General features: G+C 32.3%; 1 protein-coding gene and 1 long non-coding RNA gene across 2 annotated transcripts; one reads left to right on the plus strand and one right to left on the minus strand.

The window, feature by feature from the left end:
* The first annotated feature begins 691 nt into the window (after positions 1 to 691).
* Positions 692 to 2,416, plus strand: LOC148604758 (uncharacterized). Its single transcript, XR_015915788.1, has 2 exons — positions 692 to 934; positions 2,143 to 2,416. It is a non-coding gene; the product is annotated as an uncharacterized LOC148604758 (long non-coding RNA).
* Positions 2,417 to 3,444: 1,028 nt separating this feature from the next.
* LOC148604759 (uncharacterized) lies at positions 3,445 to 22,949 on the minus strand. Its single transcript, XM_088547942.1, has 10 exons — positions 22,822 to 22,949; positions 18,125 to 18,189; positions 10,468 to 10,639; positions 9,797 to 9,903; positions 9,291 to 9,416; positions 8,397 to 8,579; positions 7,632 to 7,747; positions 6,886 to 7,048; positions 5,835 to 6,038; positions 3,445 to 4,809 (listed from the first exon to the last, which is right to left on the minus strand). The coding sequence occupies exons 1-10, from the start codon at positions 22,830 to 22,832 to the stop codon at positions 4,064 to 4,066; spliced, it is 1,893 nt and encodes a 630-aa protein (XP_088404068.1). The 5' UTR covers positions 22,833 to 22,949; the 3' UTR covers positions 3,445 to 4,063.
* Positions 22,950 to 22,984: the final 35 nt, after the last annotated feature.

Genomic DNA, 22,984 nt, shown 5'->3' on the forward strand with positions numbered 1-22,984 from the left:
GGTGTCCGGAATATTTCTTCCTGTACATTTATGACTTGACTTTTTATGAGCAACTCGGCGGGTGTTTCTAGAAAAGCAGAGGACGCTTACCCTACCGGTGCACCTGGTCCATGCTCCCAGTTTTTAGTGGAGTCCGAGTTGCTCACTTGCTTTTGTTACATTGTATGTATGATTTTCTTTTCTAAATAAAATTCTTTTAACTGAATCCATATTTAAATACCTTAACAGAAACAATTTTAGAATTTATAGAATTTTGATAACATACTGCCTATGAATTAACCTTTCATCCTCATTAACGTAGGCCTCTTACATCGACACCAATGGACACAGGTGACCTGACATTGAAGACCTGACATTGTTCCTTGTTTGGCAATTGGTGAAAGATTATTCCTTTGATAATCATACCACATTTCTTATTCTATATTGTAAGAATGTGATGTAAAAAGATAAATTGTCAAATGTCTATCTTTTTGTTTTCTTTGTTTATGCCAGCAATGACATTTGTCTATTCCGCCACTGCTAACTGGCGATTAATTACACTACAAAAAGATCCACCCTCCGACGGTTTCGAAATGATTTCTTGACAACAAATCAATCAGTTTTTCAAGGTTTGTACAGTTGTTAAGTACAATTTAATACAAGACAATTACAGTTTTTAGCAAAATTAAAAATATAGTTTTCAGGAAAGAGATTTATAACTTTTTTCATTCTTTTTTTTTTCACCTTTACGTGGCAGTGTTTCATTTATTGTTCCATGAATGTTCTATTCTTTGTCTTTGTATTGTTTAAATATAGCATTGAATTGATAGCCGTCTACGTACACTAGTTATTACGTTTATAGTCAATGGATTGCGAGATAAGAAAACATTGTATATGTCAACTTATCAACAACAAGTCACCGAATGAATTGGTGTATTTTCCTGTTGCTACATAGGTAAATACGTTCGAATTTTATTCATATTTATGGATATGAGATCAAGACAAAGGGCAAATGACTCAAAGGTATTGGAATAAAGACAAACCAAGAAAACGAAAAGAGAAATAACAAATGACAAGTACAAAATTCGAGCAAGTTGAACAACAGTTCCGTTTTCGATTATTTGTTCACACCATGTGGATATATTTTGAGTGCATTTGTTTTCACTTAATTTTTGCGCACTTTTTCGCAAAGTTAGTTGACCTAGTCTAATTTTGTAAAACATATAACCAAGAGTTAAAACTGGACATATTGTTTAAATATAGTAAAGCATTTATGCATAGGAAGATATAATATATGTAATTTATTGAAAACTGATTTTTTCATATCTTATTTCGCACGAACTTTTGGAATTTAAATTGCGAGAAAATGATTTTAAAAAAAAGGTTCGTATCTGTAAATGAAAAACAAGATCAGACTCCGCTAAAACCGGAATCATGGGTTGTATGCGATTACGGGTCATGAATCCTTTGCTTTAGTAAAAACATGACAATAATGTCATGCAAATTGGCGTACAATAATAAGATATCTAAGTCATGATTTTAGAAACAATATCTGTCTTTAATACCTAGACGGATTCCTTTGAAATTTTGATAATCGGCAAAAAATACAGGAACGCCAATAATGAGACAAATCAGATACATCAACATATCCGAGTACATATTGAAGTAATTCAGTTTTTATTGTACGTTGTATCTTTATACACAGTACTCTTAGTTAATGTCTTCGTCGAAATGAGGTTTAAGATATCGTAGTATGTGTTTTACTCGGGTAAAACACAAAGCTTGGTTATCAACGACGTTCAATAATCATGAATACGTACAATAAACTGGTCATATACATTGATCCAATGCTACATTCCAGTTTTCTAAAATTACCGACATTTTGAACGTTATCCCGACATTCGCTTATAAAAAATCTTCATAACAACGAAGAAAGCTATTTAAGTTTTAGATCTAAGCAGCAAGTAATTTTTGATTGGAAAATATTGAACTAAAATTAAATTTATAGTTAAGTTTTGTTGTTGGTGTTATTTTTTTCCTAGCAGGCACCTGTAGGCGACCAGCCAATGTATTTTTGTTTTACTTTTTATTTGTTTTGTTTTGTTTTGATTTTTTTTTATGGTTTTTATCACTTCGTCCTTTTTATTCAATGTACTATTTCAGGAAAAGATTCAGAAGACATTTAGTCATATGATGTCACTGAGTAACGCAATGTTTTGGATAGTGGTTATTAATTCTATATGCATTTATTTCTATAAACTTCACTGTGATGAGTATCCTGATGCAGAGGTATGCCAAAATTATGGCGGTATTATGAAGGACGTAAAGAAATGGATAAAAGAATTGGATAAAACATTTAAACGGGTCATAAAAGAATTTAAAGTTTCAGCAAACAAGGATGGTCGGAAAGTGAAAAAATAAAACCTCTGAAATATCATTTCACCGCTTTTGTTTTGTTTGTTTGTTTGTTTGTTTGTTTTTTTTTGTTTGTTTTGTTTTGTTTTTTGTTTTGTTTTTTTTTTTGTTTTTTTTTTTTGTTGTTTTGTTTTGTTTGTTTGTTTTGTTTGTTTGTTTTGTTTTGTTTTTTTTCGTGTGCCCACTTGGTATCTGACTCATAGCCATTCTAGCATTCTGATATGCATATATGAAAAATTAAGTTTCATCGATGGTCAGGCCTAATAAAATGTTATGTTGATACAAGATTAAAGTAAGCGCTTCAAGATTTTATGGTAGTCATCGTGAATCATCATGGAGTATCCATCTGCACAATTAGAACCCAGTTGTTCTTTGTCTCCTGGTAATAACTTTTCTTTTCTTTTTTCGTCTACGTGACATTTAAAGGCTATTCACTGGCTGTTTCCTTCTTTCGTCTGCGCGACAGTTTACATGGCGAGGCAGTGGATGTTAACCTGTGCATGCAGCTGGTCCATGCTCTCAATTTTTATTGGGAGTTCTGGTTACTAATTTACTTTTTTTTCTTGGCAGACGAATATTTTTTTTATTTCATGCTCTTTGTTGTGTGTCTATTCATATTTTTTTCTTATGATTATTTTTTTTCGAAATACACATGTCAATTTTCCTGTTTAGTCTTTATCCTTGGAATATATTGCTTTTAAATTTCCGATCAATCTCGCTTACCTTGATTACGCTCTCCTAAAATTACTCAAAACTATTCAATTCCTGAAATGTACGTTGTATACTCGATCATGTAATGAGACATAGAGTCTTTTAAGTTGCCATCTTTGAAAGAATCGTGCAAATTCTGTAAAATGTGATATACCCCAAAAAGGATACACATTTTTATTTTTGTTTTATAGGTCTATATGATGGAATGGGAAAAATTCACATTGAAATTCCAATAATTTCTATTGTATTTAAGTGTCATTAACAGTGTTATCTCCCTTTATTTCAAATTATGCAGTGCATTCTATATAATTTTTTATCTCTTATAATTGAAGATCCACATGTAATTTTTAGTTTATTTAAGCCTTTTAAATAAAATATAAAAAAATAAAGATATGTGAGCTTTCCAACCATGTATCCAATTTTATATGATTCTTAGCAGGAGTGCTACTTAGGTAACAGCATGACAGTTTGTCTGCATTTGATCGTCTCATTACGTTTTAAAGTCTGTAAAAAGTATTTATAATACCGTTTATCAAAAACAAAAAAAAGGTTGAATAAGATGGCCTCGACACTATGAAAATAAAATAATATGTCCATTTTCTTTCAGCAAGTTACTTTAAAAACCTAGAAAGGTCTGTATTGTCTAATATATTTTACTTTTTTTATAAAAAAAAAAACCATGTTATCTTTGGATCTACACTTGCACTTGATTTAAATTTCACAGACCTTTTAGCGCAAGGGCCAACAAAAACCTGGTTGGTTTTGATATCCGTAAACATAATTTGAGTATTCATTGATAAAAGCAAAAATAAATTCTAGAAATGTTTGTCTAAAACGGATAAGGAGAACAAATAGCTGAAAATAATCAACAACGACAAACAAAGGACGACGGAATGATTAAAGTTGAGTTGTCAAAAACAAGACAAAACAAATAAACATACATATATCATCACTCGTTTCAGTACTTCCAATGCATCGGTATCCGCCTGTCAAAGTAATGTACAGTGTTTGTCCCTTGACCTCTTATATCTGGACCTTCTGCTTTAACACTTTTTTTAGTTTTCGGTTTATACACGTCCACATCAGTATAAATGTTATGTCGCTCAGAAAACTTAACAAATCTATCATGCGTTGGAGTGAAATAATGAGCACTCTGTGCATGAACATTTGCTTCTCTTGAGTTTATATTGTTATTATTACTATTTTGTTCATTTCTTCTTTTTCTATGCTTTCGTTGTAAGTGTGTAAAACCACCGTGAAGTTCCTGATTTCTATAGAAATCTTCTGCAGTTTGAACATTTAACTGTTTCATTTCTCCTTTTCCAGGATATCCATTGTGAAAATTATCACTAATATCGTCGTAATTTTTTCCACTCTTTAGTGTTTCGTCTGATATTAAAATATTAGTCAGTGTTGTAGGAGGCGATGTCAATTTCGGTCTTACTCTCAGTGGTCTTTTTTCTTTGGCTTTTGTAACATCCAGTACTTTTGACAGAGGTTTTGCATTCGTTGGTTGTTTAGCTGTTCTTTTTTCTTTGTCTTTAATTGTTCGTGTTGAGTTTGGTTGGTGTGTAATATTTTTAGTTGGCTTTGTTATCACTTCTTTTGACTTTATAGCTCCGATTGGCATAAACAGATACTGGAAGTTCTGTGGAGGTTCAGGTGTTGATGTACTGATATTTCTGAAGTCATCATCAAATGAACCTGTAATTTATAAATAGTATTGTTTTACGTATAAGCCTTTGATTCAGACAAGTTGCAAATAAATCTGAATATGCACTGACAACCCTCCCATCTGACAATACATGTTCACCCATGGAATTAATTTATGTTTGAAATGACCACCATATTATCTTTGCATCACTAGAGATTTTTTGTACTATTTCATTAGAAAATTGAGTTGTTTTGACAGAGCTATCTGCAATAGGAACGTATTTATTCATTACCTGTAATGTAATTATAATTAATTTTATCAACACGAATGAAAAAAACATGTATTTTTTTATACTGGTGGTACTAACGTACTAACTGCGTAGTTCTTACAGAATCTGATATTTGATTGCTAATTTGTTTTATTATTTTCTTTTGTTTAGGTTTGTTTTTTTTTTTTTTTTTGTTTTGTTTTGGTTTTCTTTTCTTTTCGTTTTGTTTTGTTTTTGTTTGTCTGTTTGTTTGTTTGTGTTTGTGTTTTTGTTTTTCGTTGTTTTTTTTTAATTGTTTGCGGGAAAATATTCTAAAGAAATGTGATTGAAATTTAAGTCTTTTTAATATTACAAGAACAAAATTCAGTGACCCCAATATCCTGTTTTGAACACGAAAGAATATCAGTTGAGTGTTCATTATGTAAATGTAGAAGAAATTCTATTCACAAAGTTTTTTATATAGTTCCCCACAGATTGCATATAAAAACTGCCTTTATTGAGGCTCAATTATCTAGTAAACGAGTTTGGTGACCTTTGTTTTTACATTAATATTCTAAAGTATTTTTACCATAGGTCAACTTCCAAAACAAAAACGGAAAATTTATCTACTAGAAGTATTAGGTTTGATCTACCATAATTGTACACAAACATACTTTGTATGTATGATTTTAGTTACTTCATGTTCTTTGTTGTGTATGTCTGTTTTCCATGTCTGGTCTTTGTCCCTGGATTACATTTTTTTGATTACCGCTATTACCTTGGTTCCCTTGATTATTCTTTGATACATGATATTACCAGTATACATACCGTAGGAAAATACTCCACTTGAAGATTCTCGATTAATGTGTTCCTGTTTCTTCTCTTTCACTCTAATAGTATGAACCCTGTTTATCTTGTCAGCTTTTTTATAATGATAGTAGCTCACACAAACACCGACACAACCAATGATAAGGAGAGCTAGTGCTATAGCACCTACATAGTACGGTACTAAGTCAAAGCCTTTTTCAGGATCTATAAATTGAAAATAAATTGGCAAGAAAAATATTCAATATTAGGGGTTATACTATGTACACAGAGAGAGCATGACAAAGAAATAATTCCTTTAACAACATACATAAGCAATATTCTCCGTGCTTGTCAGAGATACAAATCTGTAGTGTTTAGTGATGATCTTTATAATTCAGAGTTACCAAGAGATTAAAAATTGAATTTGAACAGCCTCAAGGAAAGAATTAAAATTATCCATTGTAGCTATTACGTCGCTAAATCAACTTTGTTTTTAGTGATACTGAGAATATGTGTAAAATCGGACACTACTTTGGGTACTCCTGCTGTGGCATCGATACAATGGCCACTATGGTTACTAAACTATACTGTACATGTGTCATTTGAAAATTTAGAAGCATAAAAATGTAAGCATATCATTACACATCTAAAACAATATTTTTTTAAAAATGCATTTGGTTTTACTTACCGCAGTCGACTGCAATCAATAAAAAAAAGAACAAATATTAAATCATCATAATTATGTTAATTTACTTTTTATTCACCTGTAGAAATGTGTTACAGTTTCTTGTCCTCTTATGAAAAAATGTAATAACTTACTTCTAACAATACGCATTAGTGTTTCACAAAACATTGTCTTAATCAAAGTCATAGACACTTCACATCTAAAATTTGAGGAAACAAGAGAATATACACGTACATCTTTCTATTTGTCTACAGTTCTCGTCAAGTAATCGTCATACTTGTGTGACTTAAATTGTGTACAATGCTTTTTGTGGCATTACAAATGCATAAAAGTTTTTAATTGGTGGCTTGTCTTCAATTATAGTATGTGCGTCGATTCGTCAATTACATTTGGATGCATTTTTTTTTCTATAATTCAATCGAACCCTACCAGAAACATCTGTCATAGTGATAATAACACCAGGAGATTCTACAGCAGTAGCAGTTTGTTCTGCATGGCATGATCCTGGATAAGCTGTGGTTTTCATACTTCCCCGATGCCAATACATAACCTATAACAGTACGTATTGAAAATGAAATTCTATCGGGAGTATAATCGATGATTTTTAGGGGGATGGGGGCTTTGCATTTCAAATGAATACCAGATACAATCAGAATCAGATATCAAATGCAAAATATGACAAAAAAATAATAGCAATTTTTTTCTTAAAACTAAAATAAAATAAATTCTTCAAACATTTCATTTGCCATTTCTATCTATTTTCTGATTTAGTGTAAACATAGACATAATAATGCATTAGTGTAATTGATAGTTCATAATCAATGATTGGTTTAGTGCCTATCCACTAAATATGTACGGTACAATATTTTAGTTGGCGATTTCACAAATAAAAGGTAGCGTAAAATGTGTAAGTAATGATGTCAAAACGGTATTGTCTATACAATTTTATTAAATTCTAGCAACTCAAAGGACGCCAATTGGGTTTAATTTAATTTCCTGAAGTTATTTACCTTTATCGTGAATGTTTTAAATGTTGTATGGAATTTTGGAGATATACTCGATTACAAATATTTATTTTTAAATTGTGTTATTAAAAATGGCATTAGTCTGTCTTTGATGAGAAGATTACTTACATAGCAAACAAATCTATGCGTTTGACCATCGGTGACAGTTGTATCCACGTTCCACAGTGCTAAGTATGTGAGCTCACCAGAACATTTATAATATAAACATCTGAATTCGCCGCCATCTATAAAATCGTTAGGTTAAGGCATTTTCGATACTTTACACATTCTATTTTGCTGTTTTGAGGAGTTTTTTTGTTTTTTTTTTAGAAATGTGGTTATTTATTTCATTGCTCTGATTTGGTTTATTTGGAACCGATTAGAACCACTCTCCAATTGTTTTACCGGAAGAAACAAAAATTATCGATATATAAATTAAGAATATTCTCACTTTTTTTTCCAAATGAAAGCTTAAAAAAAAACACTTTTTTTAGATACGGCTTAAACCTGTCGTTTTAACAGAAAATGTGAAACAAATGAAATGTTAAATATGTTTTAGTAATTAAAAACAAACGTGCTTGTTTTCTAAAAAAAATATTTCTCCCATCAAGAGAATACATGGCTCGATTTGTAATAAATATAATCTGACTACAAACTCAAAACTTAGTACTTGCTTACAAATTTAGATATAATTAAATCCATTTTCTCTCAATGTATAATGAAAATAAGGTGCATGAATAAAATATCTGTTCCAAGTTACGACATTACATTCCATTTCGGATTTACTTCTTTTTTTTCGGGGGGGGGGGGGGTTGTTTTTTTTAACAATAAAAGTTAAATTGTAATCACTGAGTTCAACCAAAACTGTCACATGTCACCAAATCTGGCACTTACCGGTATACGTTAAACTATTACTACAGCTACTGTAAGTAAAGTTCGCAGCTGTTTTGTCTGCACAGGTATCCAGTTGTGAACCTGAACAGTTCCCTGAACCACCTGATGATTTAAAATTAACTGTATCAAAAACGTTCAATAAATCACTTGGACAGCGAATGGCTAGACTAGAGACACTGGTACCTGAAATATTTTAACTGTAAAGCTTGGGTTCAACTTAACAATAATAATTTCCAATAAACTCACGTAAATCTTTCTATACGATTACTTCAGGATAATTTATTTTATTTTTTTTTTGTACCAAAGTTATGCGATAACACCAACAACTAACGCTTCTTCTTTTATAAACAAATTAGAATTGACCCACATTTGGTTGTCGAAACTAACTTGGTCAAAAGTTTGTTTTTGTTGTTGTTATTGTTGTTTAAATTATCATAGATTCTTGTAGTAATCAATATATAATCCTTAAGCGTTAATTCGTTTGGACTTATTTAGCGCACTGTGACCAGTCGACGTTAATGGTGTCGTAGTATCAAATTAGATAAAACGCAATAATCTACGTTACCAACAAATCACGAATCAGCTGCATTGCATATGAATTAAGAAAGTCAATCTTGAAGTGTGTATATACTTTGGAGTTATAGTTCATATGTCCATTTACATAAGTAACCATGCAGGCAAGTATTCATGGGAGGCGGATTCCCTACCTAAATTTGGAGAGAATTCTTTCCACGAAATCTTTGATCCGACTTGCAATGTGTAAGCTTTAGTTGCAATATGATAATAAAAAACAACAAACTTTAAGTTTATAACGAAACTGGAAATAGGATAAAGGAATTAAATTCCGGTTCTATTTTCTGTCAACCGCAGCCCGATATGTTAACCTTTACCTACCTTCTCTAATGAGCATAACATAGGTGCCAATCTCAAATGGTTTTTGTCTATTACACACATCAGTATGCGTAACTACAGTAGAATCTGACTTCACATAAATTCTCTCATTAATTGTTGGTTCTATGGCTAATATAATAAAGACTTTGCTTCAGTATCAATTTACGCATTCAATGATATTGTTAACATCTAAATCGCATTTATCAATCTTCCAATAATAAAAAATAGTTCTTAAAAACCACAACTATATTTTTTATCTTTTTTTCTTATTTTAGTTTTGTAGGCATTTCAGTATAATTGTTTCTTAACTTGTTCAGGTAAAAATTCAGGAGCATTAAAAGTCAGGAATATTTTTTCAATGAATCACTGTTTCATAGAACCTGCCTTTTAATATATAAAAGGTATATTTGTATTATAAATAAGTTACAAAATTGTTTAATATTATTTAAATTCAGGCTTTAATCAGCGAAATAAAGTGCTTGAAATAAAAGGATGAACTATATACTCACTAGTTGCTACATAATAATAGTACTTGTCAGGTGTCAAACTCACAAACTCTAAGCAAATGTGAGGACGATTGATATTTGTAGTAAAAATAGTAAAAGTACTAGTCCCTCTGAAATTACAAAATAGAGTCAACCGGACACTGTTGCCATCAGAAACTATTTGTGTTTTATAATGACATGCATTATATTGTTAATTGTCTTTGATTAAACGTTACGTAGGAATTCAAAATGTTTCCTATTCTTTTTTTTTTTCTTTTGTTTTATGTTTAATTTTTTCTTTGAAATTTGTTTGGCTTTAGGATATATTTATTTCATATCTCACTAACCGCTGTGACAAGGCAATAAAAAGTATGCTGCTTAATGATCATTAGATCATTTCTTCTTCCATTTCCTAAAAGGTGGGTATGTAATTTTTATTTAATATCGGTGAAAACACACGCGTTTACAAGTTAATAACTAACATAAGCTTTATACAGCTTTTAAACTGACGGCGATATTTACGAGAGTTTGGCTAACGTGAGCTTATCGCATGGTCACCAGATTTGCGGGGGAGGAAACCCAAATATTCCAGACTGGAAAATCGGTGAAACCTCCGGGCTAAAATAGGTGCCTGGAAACTCTGTCACATGCGGGACTCGAACCCCTAGCGGTGTATGTACTTTTTCCCTATTTACCTGAGATAATATTGTCCATCTGACAATGTTTCGCATCCAAAATCCATGGTTGATACACTAGCCGATAGATCTATCGGGTAGTTTGTGATTCCATTATTGCTAAATGTAATGATACCCTTGTCAGCACTGATCCAATTGCCTGTCAAATCTGCAGGTAGGTTACAAATACAGTCTGAAGTCAAAAAGAGAAAAAAAGATTATGTAATTAGAAGTTCCTCATTTCAATAAAAATAATGGCCGTTTAAAAGTTATGCAATAATTTTGGTCAGTTCTTTCACTATTTTATTTTGTCAAACCCTTTTTATTTGTTCGAAAGATGTCATAAAATAAATATGTTAATTGAATTCAGGATCTACAAGAGGTGTTTACGTTGCGTTGCTATTAGATACTAATTCATTTATTTATACTGTCGTACCACAGTATTAATTTTTATACGTATTGTAGATCATAATATTTTCGTCGTTTCCACTGTGTTCAGATAAACAAAAAAAATCTTTTGATGTAACTGCAAAACATTTTTTTTCACTCAAATTCCAAGGTCGATGACTATACTTACTGCCAGCCTATGTATAATTACTGATAATGATTCAATTTTATATTAATACTGTGTATTCTTTTAAAATTACAGAAATATAACAAATATTTTTCATTGAATAATTGTTAATGTAATTGCTTTTCTTTGTGGTTGTTGGGTTTGAATATTAAATTTGGAGTAAAAGTTTATAAACAATATAAAAATGGATAATTTCGTAATTCATTCAATGAAAAGGGATACGAATAATCATGATTTTCTAGAAGCACACGCGACAAGAAAAATGTTTCAATTGAGGGATCGTTATATCGTCAGTTATATCGTCAAGTCCACAAAAGAAATATAGAGGAAGCTCACAAATATGCTTAGTAATGTACTTTAAACATCTGAAAACATATTTATAAGAGGGTTTGAAAACTTTACAAGAATGTTAAAAATGCCAAATTTGCAAAGCAACTTTTTCTTTGATCCCTGGTTTGGACTTGAACTTATTTTACTGCGACATTGCTAGCACTAAGTACAGCATTCAATGGACCACCCGGTCATCTAGGCTATCAAAATATATAGCTTACGCTGGGTGGGTGATTCCTCTTTGTGTGTTTAGATTAAGGTAGTAACAAAGTACACGGTGTATGGTCGCACAGGACATTTCATCCATAAAGTTGTTTTGTACGATAGAGGTTAAAATAAGCGATGCATGCTACATCAAATAAATATTATATATGCGTTATAGAATTTGACAACTTTATATGATGTAACACGATGATGTTTACATTCTGGATTAATATCAGTGGAATTAAAAACAAATGAAGTAGGTTTAATCCCCCCAAAAAAATGATGAAACACATTCAAGAAAGAAATTTTGTTTGTTTTTGTTTTTCATGATATATGTCGATAGCTTTTATTGACAGCTGCACGTCCTCTCAATACAAAGATAAGTATCAAACGATTTACAATTGAAACAATTTGAAAAACTGCATCTTAAAATAATAATCAAGGAAACCAAGATTCGAACCGTATTTAAAAGAATACCTTCTAAGGATAAAGACTAGACGTGCAGGTAAAGATACACACAACAAAGAACACGTACAAAGAAAGTAAAATGCGGACTCCACTAAAACTGGAAGCATGGACCAGTGACACCGTTATGCATTCTCTACTTTTCGAGAAACACCAACCGAAATGCTCATAACATGTCAAGTCTGGGGTAGAGAGAGGAAAGGAAAACAATGACACGGTGAACAAATCGGTTTACATGGTGCAGATGGATTCACCATTGTAATCCGAGAGTTTATTATGACAACCATGAAGTAACCCTGTTCCGGATGTCTAATTGTAGGAAGTCGTGCATGGTACAAAATGTCCGCGTAGTTAGGGTACGCCAGGCATCACATATGAGCTGTGACAAAACAACTCTATACACTGGTGCTGAAGGGATGTTTCCACATATGAAAAATATTTGTCAATACGGAATGAGAGGTTATCGCGTTTGTCGTATAGTTTGGTTCAGAGTTTTCCTTTTCCATTGCTCGCTATAATCTCTCTAAGATTAAACAAACTAAGATTGTTTAAAGATAGCGGAAACTGAGATCAAAGGGTTTGGCTAAACGATGTTCCTTCTTGTTGATCAGACCTGCAATGAAGTCAGCCTTATAAGAGTAAGAGATAGGTAGGCAAGAGACGGAACACAATTGTTCCCATAGTATCACTAAACTACATAAATATATAGTCGATAAAAATTTAGACATTTTCACATTTTCTGCTCATTCGGTATATTTATCCTTGGAGTGTAATTTAATACAGATCTATACTCTTTTACATAAGTAATCACCCAGAGCCCAGGAAATGTTTGTTTTGTCGCCTTTTTGACCATTATTCCTTCATGATTACAGTCAACGCCCCCAAAATCAAATATTGCACTAAGCGCTTGACATTACACACTCACAAACACATGCACGGGTTTACCCACTAACCGCTATCATACAAAATGTACGCGCGTACACACACACACACGCACAAAACACACACACATACACACCATAACTCATACACACTGTATATAATATTAACATAGGCTTATGTATAAACAATAATAATAATAAATTACAAGTACAAGATATATAAATATAAAATATGTAAAATAATATGTTAAGTTTCTCTAAAATAAATTGAGTAGAAAGTTAAATGTTTCAATAAACCAATTTTAAAATAATAAAAGTCATAATGCATATTAAAATTTTAGAAATATGCTAGTTGTACTAAAATATTTCATATGAAATTAAAAACAAGGAAAAAAAAATATTATTAGCATTACATAAAATTGATGTCTAAAATGTATAGAACGTTTATTAAAAAAATTAGGTAATGTACGCATAAAATATATCTATATAAAAGAATCAATATCATTTATTTAATAAAATATAGACTTCAAAATATAGAGTATCTATTGAATATCAGATTAAAACATAAGAGTCGAATTGTCAATAAATAGTCAGTAAAACCTAAAACAGTTAACAGTCATATGCAAGTCTAAAAAGATGAGTTTTGACATTCCGCTTAAAACATAAAAGTGATGGCGCATTTCTCAGGTCATTTGGTAGACGTTGCCGCAGCCTTGTCGAAGCGTATTTCGCCGTAGGTCTTGGTTCGAACACGTGGGGGTTTGATGGTACAACTGTTCACAGATCGTAAAGAACGGACCGGCTGGTATGCACTTACTAGTTCTTGCAAATATACAGGAGCACTAAACATACAATAAGATCTTATATTGGCAGCGGTAGTTCCATTGATGGCAATCATCAAAAGTTTGAATTATAGGTTGAATTAAAGAACTACCCAATAATTAAATTTGTGACATATATTTACACTTTTATGATACTCCTGGTCTGGTTGAAACAAGACTAAATTTTCCTGTGATTTTTTTAACAAAAGGCTGCGAATTTCAAAAAAGATCTTTATTCAAATGTCCAAAAAGACCTTATCCATGATGATTATAATCACAAAAGATATGCTATTATTGAAATCTATCAAAAATTCAAGTTATCAGGTCAATGGGACTCAATTCTCAAAATCTATGATTTTTCAATAAAAACCTGTTTTTTTCCAAAAATCGTTTTTATTCAAATAATTTCATCAATAACTACTCCAAGATTATAATCACAAGCCACATGCAAACTATCATTGAAATCAATCCAATACTGAAGATATTAAGTAAACATGAATCAATTCTCAAAATCTGTGATTTTTCAACATAAAACCTTTGATTTCCAACAAAAATTCTTTAAAATTTCCCCAATAAAGAACTCATTCAGTATACGGAAAGTTAGAAGCAAAAGAGATTAATAAAATATATCTATATATTACCTTGTGTGATCATTTAGCAAGAACACGATGTAGAAAATGACTGATTTTGACTAGAAAGAATAATCAAGGGAACGAAGGTTATAGGGTAATCAAAAGAATGTAATCCAGGGACAAAGACCAGACATGGAAAACAGGCATACACAACAAAGAACATACAGTAACTAAAATCATACATACAAAGTAACAAAAGCAAATGAGCAACTGGGAGCATGAACCAGTAGGGTAAGCATCCTCTGCTCTTCTAGAAACACCCGCCGAGGTGCTCATAAAAAGTCAAGTCCGGGGTAGACAAACGGGAAAAGAAAACTATGACACGTTGAATAAATCAGTTTTTATGGTGCTGATGGATACACCATAACGATCCACGAGTTCATGATGACGACCATAGAACTTCTGTAGTGAAGACTTCAATCTTGTAGCAACATAACCCTGTTCCAGAAGCCTATTTGTTAGAGTTCTAGTGCGATACAAAGAGTCTGCGTAGTTTCGGCAAGCTCTGGCATAACGTATGAGTTGTGATATGAACACTCCATACGCAGGTGCTGAAGGTGATGTTGCCACAGATGAAAGGAAAATTGACAATTCTGAATAAAAAAAGTCATCACGTTTGTCGTAAAGTTTTCCTTTACCATCGATTTCTAAGTGTAGGTCAAAATATGAGGCTGACTTCACAGTGTCTGTAGTATCCTCTATCTCAAGTTCTTTTGGGTAGATGCGATGTATCAAATCCCCGAAATTAGGTTGTTTAAAGATAATACGTCATTTATATAGCGGAAACTGAGATTGAAGGATGTAGCCAAACGATATTCTTTCTTTCTGATCAGATCAGATATAAAGTCAGCCTCATAAGAATGAAGGAATAGGTCAGCAAGTAAAGGAGCACAATTTGTTCCCATTAGAATGCCGACCGTTTGTTGAAAAACACGTCCAACACACTGGACAAATGTGTTGTCGATTAAAAATTCCAGCATTTGTAAACATCTTCCTCTGTATATTTGGAAGATGATTTTGAATTATTTCTTACAATGTATGAGGAGTCTCTACCAAGAACTATATATTTGTATCTAGGTGTACCATCTTTTTTGGAAAAACAACGATGTATAATGTTTTTAAGTCGGGATTTTAACCGAGTATGGGGAATAGAAGTATACAGTGTTGAAAAATCATAGGTTTTAATGCTATTATATTCAGATAATAGTCTTGAACTAATTGTTTCCATAAGATTTTCCGAATTTTTCAGGATCCACATTGAATTAATACCACTACGGGTGTAAAAGTGTTGTGGTAGGATTGCAGACCCTCTTTGACAGTTGTGAGTACAGAAGTTAAAACTTTTGAAAGAGGTTTGGTGGTACATTTTGCAGATCCAGCTATGAAACGTTGTTTTTATGGATTCTTGTGGAGTTTAGGAATCCAGTACATAGATGGTAAATCACAATCATCGTCCTTGGTAGAGAGACCAACAGAGGATAGCACAGATTTATGGTTTTCCACAATCTCTTCTTTGGAGAGTGTGGTAGCAGTACAGGTCTTATCACTGCTGTTATCTTATACGTCTACCTCTGATAATAAACAATGGATGTAAAACGTTTTACAGACAAAAACAATGTTGTTTTGGGCTTTGTCTGCTGGTACGACATATTTGTCATGTATAGTAGACAATGTTTTTGACCTCACGGCATTTAACAACTCTGACAGAGAATCAATGTCTTCTTGTTCTCGTTTTATCCATTTTCTTGCATAGTCCTCGACGGCATCCATAAGAACTTTAAAGTTATAATTCCAATTTATGGAGCGTGGTTCACGGTACTTGGGACCTTTAGAAAGGATATTACGCAGAGATTCGTTTTTGATGATGGTTAAATCTCCCGTAACGACGTGACCAGAAGGACCATATTTGAATGGAGAGGTTTTGCAAGAACAGTCAGGTGGTTTAGCCTTGAAGTTCTCAATCTCGAGGTTCTGCAATAGCCTTTTATAATTGAAAATTTTGGATGCAATGGGTGAAGTATAGGAATATGAAATAATTGATATGGATTTGTCTTTGAAATATGGCGGAATTTTGTTGGTAACGTTTTTGTGATGGAGGATGTTAGCCAAATTATTTGCATCTATATCTTTGTTGATAAACGGTAGTGGAAGAAATGATCGTTTTTCTTCATCTTGACTTTTCACACAAACTGGTTTAAAGAGTCTGTGGAAACCAATATCCAAAATGATGGCAACAAGTCTGTATAATGATGAGGTGGGGTCAGAAACAGGAGTGTCAAGACTTGTTTTGTAAAGGGAGTGTAGTAGAGTGAGAGGTATAGAATAAAGTTTGGTTCTAATGTGATGAAGTCCAAGAGGTTGTTGTATGAAAGGAAGGAGACCGTCTATGGAGACATCATGTAACTTAGGTGACGTATAGTGGCGATGGCCATGACTCCTTTCCCGTCTAGGAGTTTTGTCGAAAATGTCACTTTTTTGTTGCCAAGGTAACACAATATTTGCCGTTTATTTTTTTTCAAAAGCACGGTGACATATACATTTTTTGCATTTTTCTGATCTTCACTACTAATAATTAAAATTTGAGAATTTAATAGAATCCTGTAATTTAGTTGTTAACTTTTTCTCTACTTGGTAGTAAAGAAAAGAATTGCCCAAGCATTCTCTGTTACGTTTGGGTGAATTATGTGGAAATCACCTATTTTTTAGGGGCGGAAATCCAGCTTAGATGATCGGTGACCCCCTACTTTTTGCATTTTTCTAATCCATTTAATAAAAGGTTTCAAAGTGTAAAGTTTGAGAAAAATCTGTAATTTTAAAATTATATCGAGCCTCCTTAAACCAATCATCTAAACATCTAAGAACAACGACGAAGACGACAACGTCATACTGTAACAAAACGGTGGGTCTTTTTTCTGTTTGATTGTTTGTTTGTTTGTTTGTTTGTTTTTTTTTTTTTTTTATTAGTTTTTTTTTATTTTTTTTTGTTTGTTGTTTTTTTTTTTTTTTTTTTGCCGTATTAACAGCTACTTGTAAATCACAACGTTAACAGATGTTCTAGACAACACGGATATTTCGATAGAAAATTACGGGAATCAGGATTGGAACGATACTCGAAAAGAGTATAGTCAAATGATAACGACTATGCAATAAACAATAGACACACAAAACCGAGAACATGAAAACCAAAATAACACGTATTTGGACCGTACGTTGACGGTCCGGGTCTAATGCGCATTAAATAAAGATTTTGTATGTTTGTGTGTTTATTTTGTGTTGTGTTTTCGTTTTGTTTCGTTTTTATGTTTTTATTTTTGTTCTTTTTTTATTTATTTATTTTTACATATTTACCAAGACAAAGTATTTGTAATAAAATTATGGTCAAAAACAAGTGAAATAATATTTATAATAGAATACAGTGAAAAGGGTTTCATATAAGGGGAAATAAGTAAGACTTTTGAACAGAATTTAAACTTTTTAAAAAGAATTCAATGTTTAAATGTGTGCAAGATATCTGATTATTAATTGCTATCCATGCTGTCAACAGCACTCTTTTGAAGACAATGATATTCAGAGAAACTTGTTAGGGCTACAAATATCGGCGGTTTTAACAAAAGATGAACTAAAGTTAAAAAAGCATTTAAGATTGATTGTGAAAATAATGAAACTATAATGTTTAAAAATCCTTATAGCAACAATTTTAATGATCCATGGACAGGCAAACCGACGAATAGATATGTAAAAAAATCCTTAATTTGGCATAGAAATACAAACCTGCATTCGATATGATAAAGATCAGAAACACCACATGAGTTATATTCTTCATATCAACATGATTCCTGTTAAAATATATTGATCGTATCTAAATAGTCCCCTGTCAAACTGTAAATACGAAATCCGTCAACTTGCACTAAATCCAAACTTCTGTTGTCTACAGATTTTTAAGATCATGTTAATTACGGTTGATATATACATTTTTTTTCATTTCATTTTTTCTAAGTTCATGTATCTTTTTATCCAACTTCACAAGAATATCCACATTTAAATTGATTTATCCCTTTTCGAGTCTGAACGTATTCTGTTTTATGTATCAAAGGATCCGGGATGTTTCGAAGATGATGCGTATTTCGGAAGTATACAATCGTTAATTAGATAATCTTAGTTATAAGCAAGAAACATGTAAATAAATATTTTTAAATTCTTTATGTATTGACTTTCTCCTCGGTACATGAATGTTGCATATATAATTTCTTGTATACAGACTCAACATAATAGTGATATTGTTAGTTTTTGTATACATTAATACGGCCTTGTACTGCGATTGATTTGATTTACAAATTACAGTGGATCATTTATTCGACAGTCTCCACGCAATTGAATGGGTGAGATTTAAACCTTGTTCTGACTTTCAGCATCTCATCGTACTTGAAAAAAAATTTAATGAATATTGAAAATGAATTTGGTATTTAAATATTGAATTGATATCAATATACATTTTTAAAAGTTAATCTTCTGTTAATCTATTCACATTTTTTTTTTCAACTTTCTTCTACATTCCTATAAAATAAATTTGCTGAAAATAGAACCTATAGAAATAACGTTTTCTATAGATATACTTTTTTTATGTCAATAACCTTTTTCACGCAAAAATGCTCTTGTTTGCCATGGTGTAAATGACTATATATATCTTTGTTTGTGCGAGATGTGACTGGTGAAATGGTTTCATCGGGAAACTTACAAAACGGGACTGAATTGGTCATTTAATTTATATACAGCCAGAATAGAAAGTTTTTAAATTCTAAAATAAACTAAAAAAAGATTGTTGTGAGAGAAAAACACATTTCATAGCCCCTTTTGTTATAGTTGGAACTATTGTTATCAGAAAAAATCCATAGATTTTTTTCTGTTTTATATATATTATAAAAGAGGTACTTGTAGCAAGTCTATATTATGCGCATGTATTAAGGTTTTCCTTTGTTTTGAATTAGTAACCTTTTTTTGTTTTTCTTTCGCGCGTAATTTGTCTTTGACGAAAGAGATAATCTCTTGAGATCAGGAAGTACAGAAAATAACCTCAAATTTCAGTGATGGTTTTCAATGATTTTTAAGGGAAACTATAAAATGGTCTGTCTTACAGACCATCTCTTAACAATATTTTTCTTATTTTTTAGTGGTTTTCAAATTACAAGTCAATTTTAAAAAATCGACATTTTTGGCTTAGAAAGCAATTGCTTCTTTGAGTGATTGTCGGAAAACCTTTTAGCAGAGCAATTCAAATAATAGAATGACTGATCAAGTGTATATGTCCATGTCCGACACCGTTTTTAGAATTTGAAATTGACACACAAGTGTTACAAAAATAGTTATATAAGCCATGTTTTATACTTGACCAGCATAATCTATATACTCTCACTCAAATTAAAAGGATGTTTTCTGCTACATAATGACTTATTGTATTTAAAAAGTCTTAGATTTTTGGATTTATTTTCTTTATGCACCTACGTATGAAGCTTTCATATCAAAACTCTTACGTTTTGTAGAGCTCGCCGAAACCATGCGGACTTATTTTGTAGCGCGCTAGACCTCCCTCAAGAAGTAGGCTACTCGGCGGGTGTTTCTAGAAAAATAGAGGTCGCTTATTCTACCGGTGCACAATGCACTCAGTTTTTAGTGGAATCCGATTTGCTCATTTACTTTTGTTGTTTGGTACATATTATTTTAGTTATATTATGTACTTCGTTGTGTTTTTCTGTTTTCTATGTCTGCTTTTTTTTTTTTTTTTTTTTTTGTTCCTGGGTTGCATTCTTTTGATTTCCGCAAGAGTCTTGGTTACTTTGATTGCTCTTTCTAGAACGGGCTTATGTTGCTACACGGTCGTCATTATATGAACACATGATTCGTTATGGTATATCTGCACCATGAAAACCGATTTGTTTTCCTTTCGTGTTTCGTGAGCATTCGACGGGTGTTTCTAGAAAAGAAGAAGACGCTTATTTACCTTACCGACGCACCTCGTTCATACTCTCAATTTTTAGTGGAGTCTGGGTTGCTCATTAACATTTTGTACTTTTGTTTCTATACGAATGTGTGTTATTTTGGTACTTTCACGTTCTTTCTTGCCTTTGTCTGTTCCTTTATCTTATCGTTATCCCTGAATTGTGTTTTTATTATAATTGTTATTATCATTTGAATCCTACTTCCCTTTTTACTACATTTCGTTACAAGAGCTCTACATGTTTCAGATGAAAACATTTTTTTAAAGAAATGTTTACAGAAATAATAATGACGAAGGCCTTAAAAAATGATGCTAATATATCGCGTGCACGCTTGGTCTATGTGAGCTTATTACCGACCAATTGGATTGTTATTGTGTATCTAAATGTTTATACACAATTTCTTTGGAGGATATTTTGTAGTTTCTGAAAAAAAGTGTTTGACATGTCCTTCAACGGACAGTAAGTATACCTATAGGAACAATTCGTGTCGCCCTAAGATCAGATTTGTTTACAATGTCGTACATATTACGTAGTTTCCCTCTTAAAAAAAGTTTCCTTTTAACCCAGATTCGACATCATATGAGCAATTTGACAAGTGTTTCCCGGAAAGCAGAGGACGTCTACCATACCGGTGCACCTGGTCCACACTTCAAGCTTGCTTATTTCTTCTTTAATTTTGGTGTATAACATTTTTTATGAACCAGTCCAGAATTCGAGTCGTCAGATTGAATACGTACCAGCCTATCGTTGGTACGGAATCGTATTGACAATATCATGAAATGTGTCAATAAAAGACCCAAGTCCGTATTCAACGATCATGAGGCACTTGAATGCCTTTCCTCACTACATGAGAAATATGTTATCGTCCCTGTGGGTAAAGCTTCCAACATTAATTGTTTTTGTTTGTAAATCCGATTACTTCAATTGCCTTATTAAGGTATGGGGCATTGATAGTAACATCCGAGGTAATGCCGCTTACAAACGTACCAAACGCAGTACTTTTGAGAAAGACGAAATCCTGAACAACCGCAAGTCTTTCACGTCTTCTGTTAACATCGAAACAAAATGTAAGGACTTACCTTACTTGTATTGGATTCCCAACTTCATAAAAATCCACACAAAGAAAGGTATATAGCTGGATTTTCCTTGAGATGTCAATTCATGTAACACAGATATTGTCCGCAGTGAAGGATGGACAGCAAGCTAGTTGCACTACCACCTACTCTCGTAGTGGCATTTATCATATGTGGATGCATAAAAATTCTAAAGATTTAATTCAAAATTCAAAACCTGTAATCCCGCAGCTTTTCGGAAATTAGTTCTCTCCAAACTTTTGACTTCTCAACTCTTTACACTACGTTATCACATTATAAACTGAAATCTCATTTAAAAGGACTAATTCGTAAATCTTTTGCTGTTTCTAAAAATTATGTTGTTCTTTGGTTACAAAAACACATATTTCTCTAAAGCATCGCAGAAGAATGTACTACGCAAAAAAGCAGTTTGCGATATGGATGATTTCCTCATTGATAATATATTTGTCACATTTGGAGATTCTTTTCAACAACAATTTGGTATTCCAATGTGCACTAACTGTGCTCCTCTCCTAGCCGATTTGTTTTTATATTCATACGAGACTGAATTTAATCAGAATCTCGTAAAGAATTGAAATACAAAAGATGCTAAATCCTTGAATTTGACATACAGACGTATTGATGATGTATTGTCCATCAACATTCTTTCTTTTGGTAAATGGCTACCGTCAATATATCAACCAGAGCTCGAGATAAAGGGGGCTAGAGAAACAGATTGTTCTGCATCTTTTTGGACCTTTATCTCGATATTGACAACAGTGGTCATTTCAGCACTAAGATTTATGATAAACGAGAAAATTTTAATTTTAATATCAATTGTCCTTACCTGTGCAGCAATACACCTTCACCTCCTGCATATAGTGTTTATATTTTACAATTGATTCTCTATGCTAGAGCAAGCATTAGCTACTTTAATTTCCTTCAACACCATAAATTTCAGCATAACAGACTCTTGAATCAGGGGAATGAGGAAATGCGTCTTAAAAAGGTCTCTTACCAAATTTTTTTGGATATCAGATATTGGTTGAAGTTACTCAGTTTCTTCTAAACTAGCGAGTAATGATATAAAATTTTTTTTGTTAATTGATCTTTGTGCTCTGATGGGACCGCTGACGTACCTCACTTCATATACAATTAAGAAATAAATCACGGAATCTCCATTTTATCATTGTTTTACCACAGGCTGGCTATTTATGTTGCATTGTTTTATCTTAAGCAATAGCGAGGGGATAAGTAACGGCATAAATGACCAGCCTGTGGTAAAACATTGATAAAATCGAGTTTCCTTGATTTATTTCAAATCTAATAGGACTGGTCTCTTCATATTTTTTAACAGATGCAGCCTATGTGTTGCCCGAAATATTGGTCATGTGTTACTCACCTTAATACCATGGCTGTGGTCTAAAGAGCTTTGAAGCAGGTCATATTAGAATTGCATTTCATTGACTTTTCCCTATAACTGAAAAAAATGATTGCATGAAAGTGTTTTTGATTTTCAATAGTCCGAAGTGCTCTGAGCAAATAAACAATATCATCCCCTTGCA

Source organism: Perna viridis, chromosome 10 (genome assembly GCF_037379345.1).
Source record: "Perna viridis isolate PV_CMFRI_1.1 ecotype Kerala chromosome 10, ASM3737934v1, whole genome shotgun sequence".
Lineage (NCBI taxonomy): Eukaryota > Metazoa > Mollusca > Bivalvia > Mytilida > Mytilidae > Perna > Perna viridis.

Excerpts from the sequence above, each read along its gene's own strand:
- LOC148604759 (XM_088547942.1), bottom strand. Across the intron at positions 7,748-8,396 it reads TAATAGTTTAACGTATACCG|ATGGCGGCGAATTCAGATGT; the intron begins GTAAGTGCCAGA and ends ACGATTTTATAG. Across the intron at positions 6,039-6,885 it reads AAAAAAAAATGCATCCAAAT|ATCCTGAAAAAGGCTTTGAC; the intron begins GTAATTGACGAA and ends TTCAATTTATAG.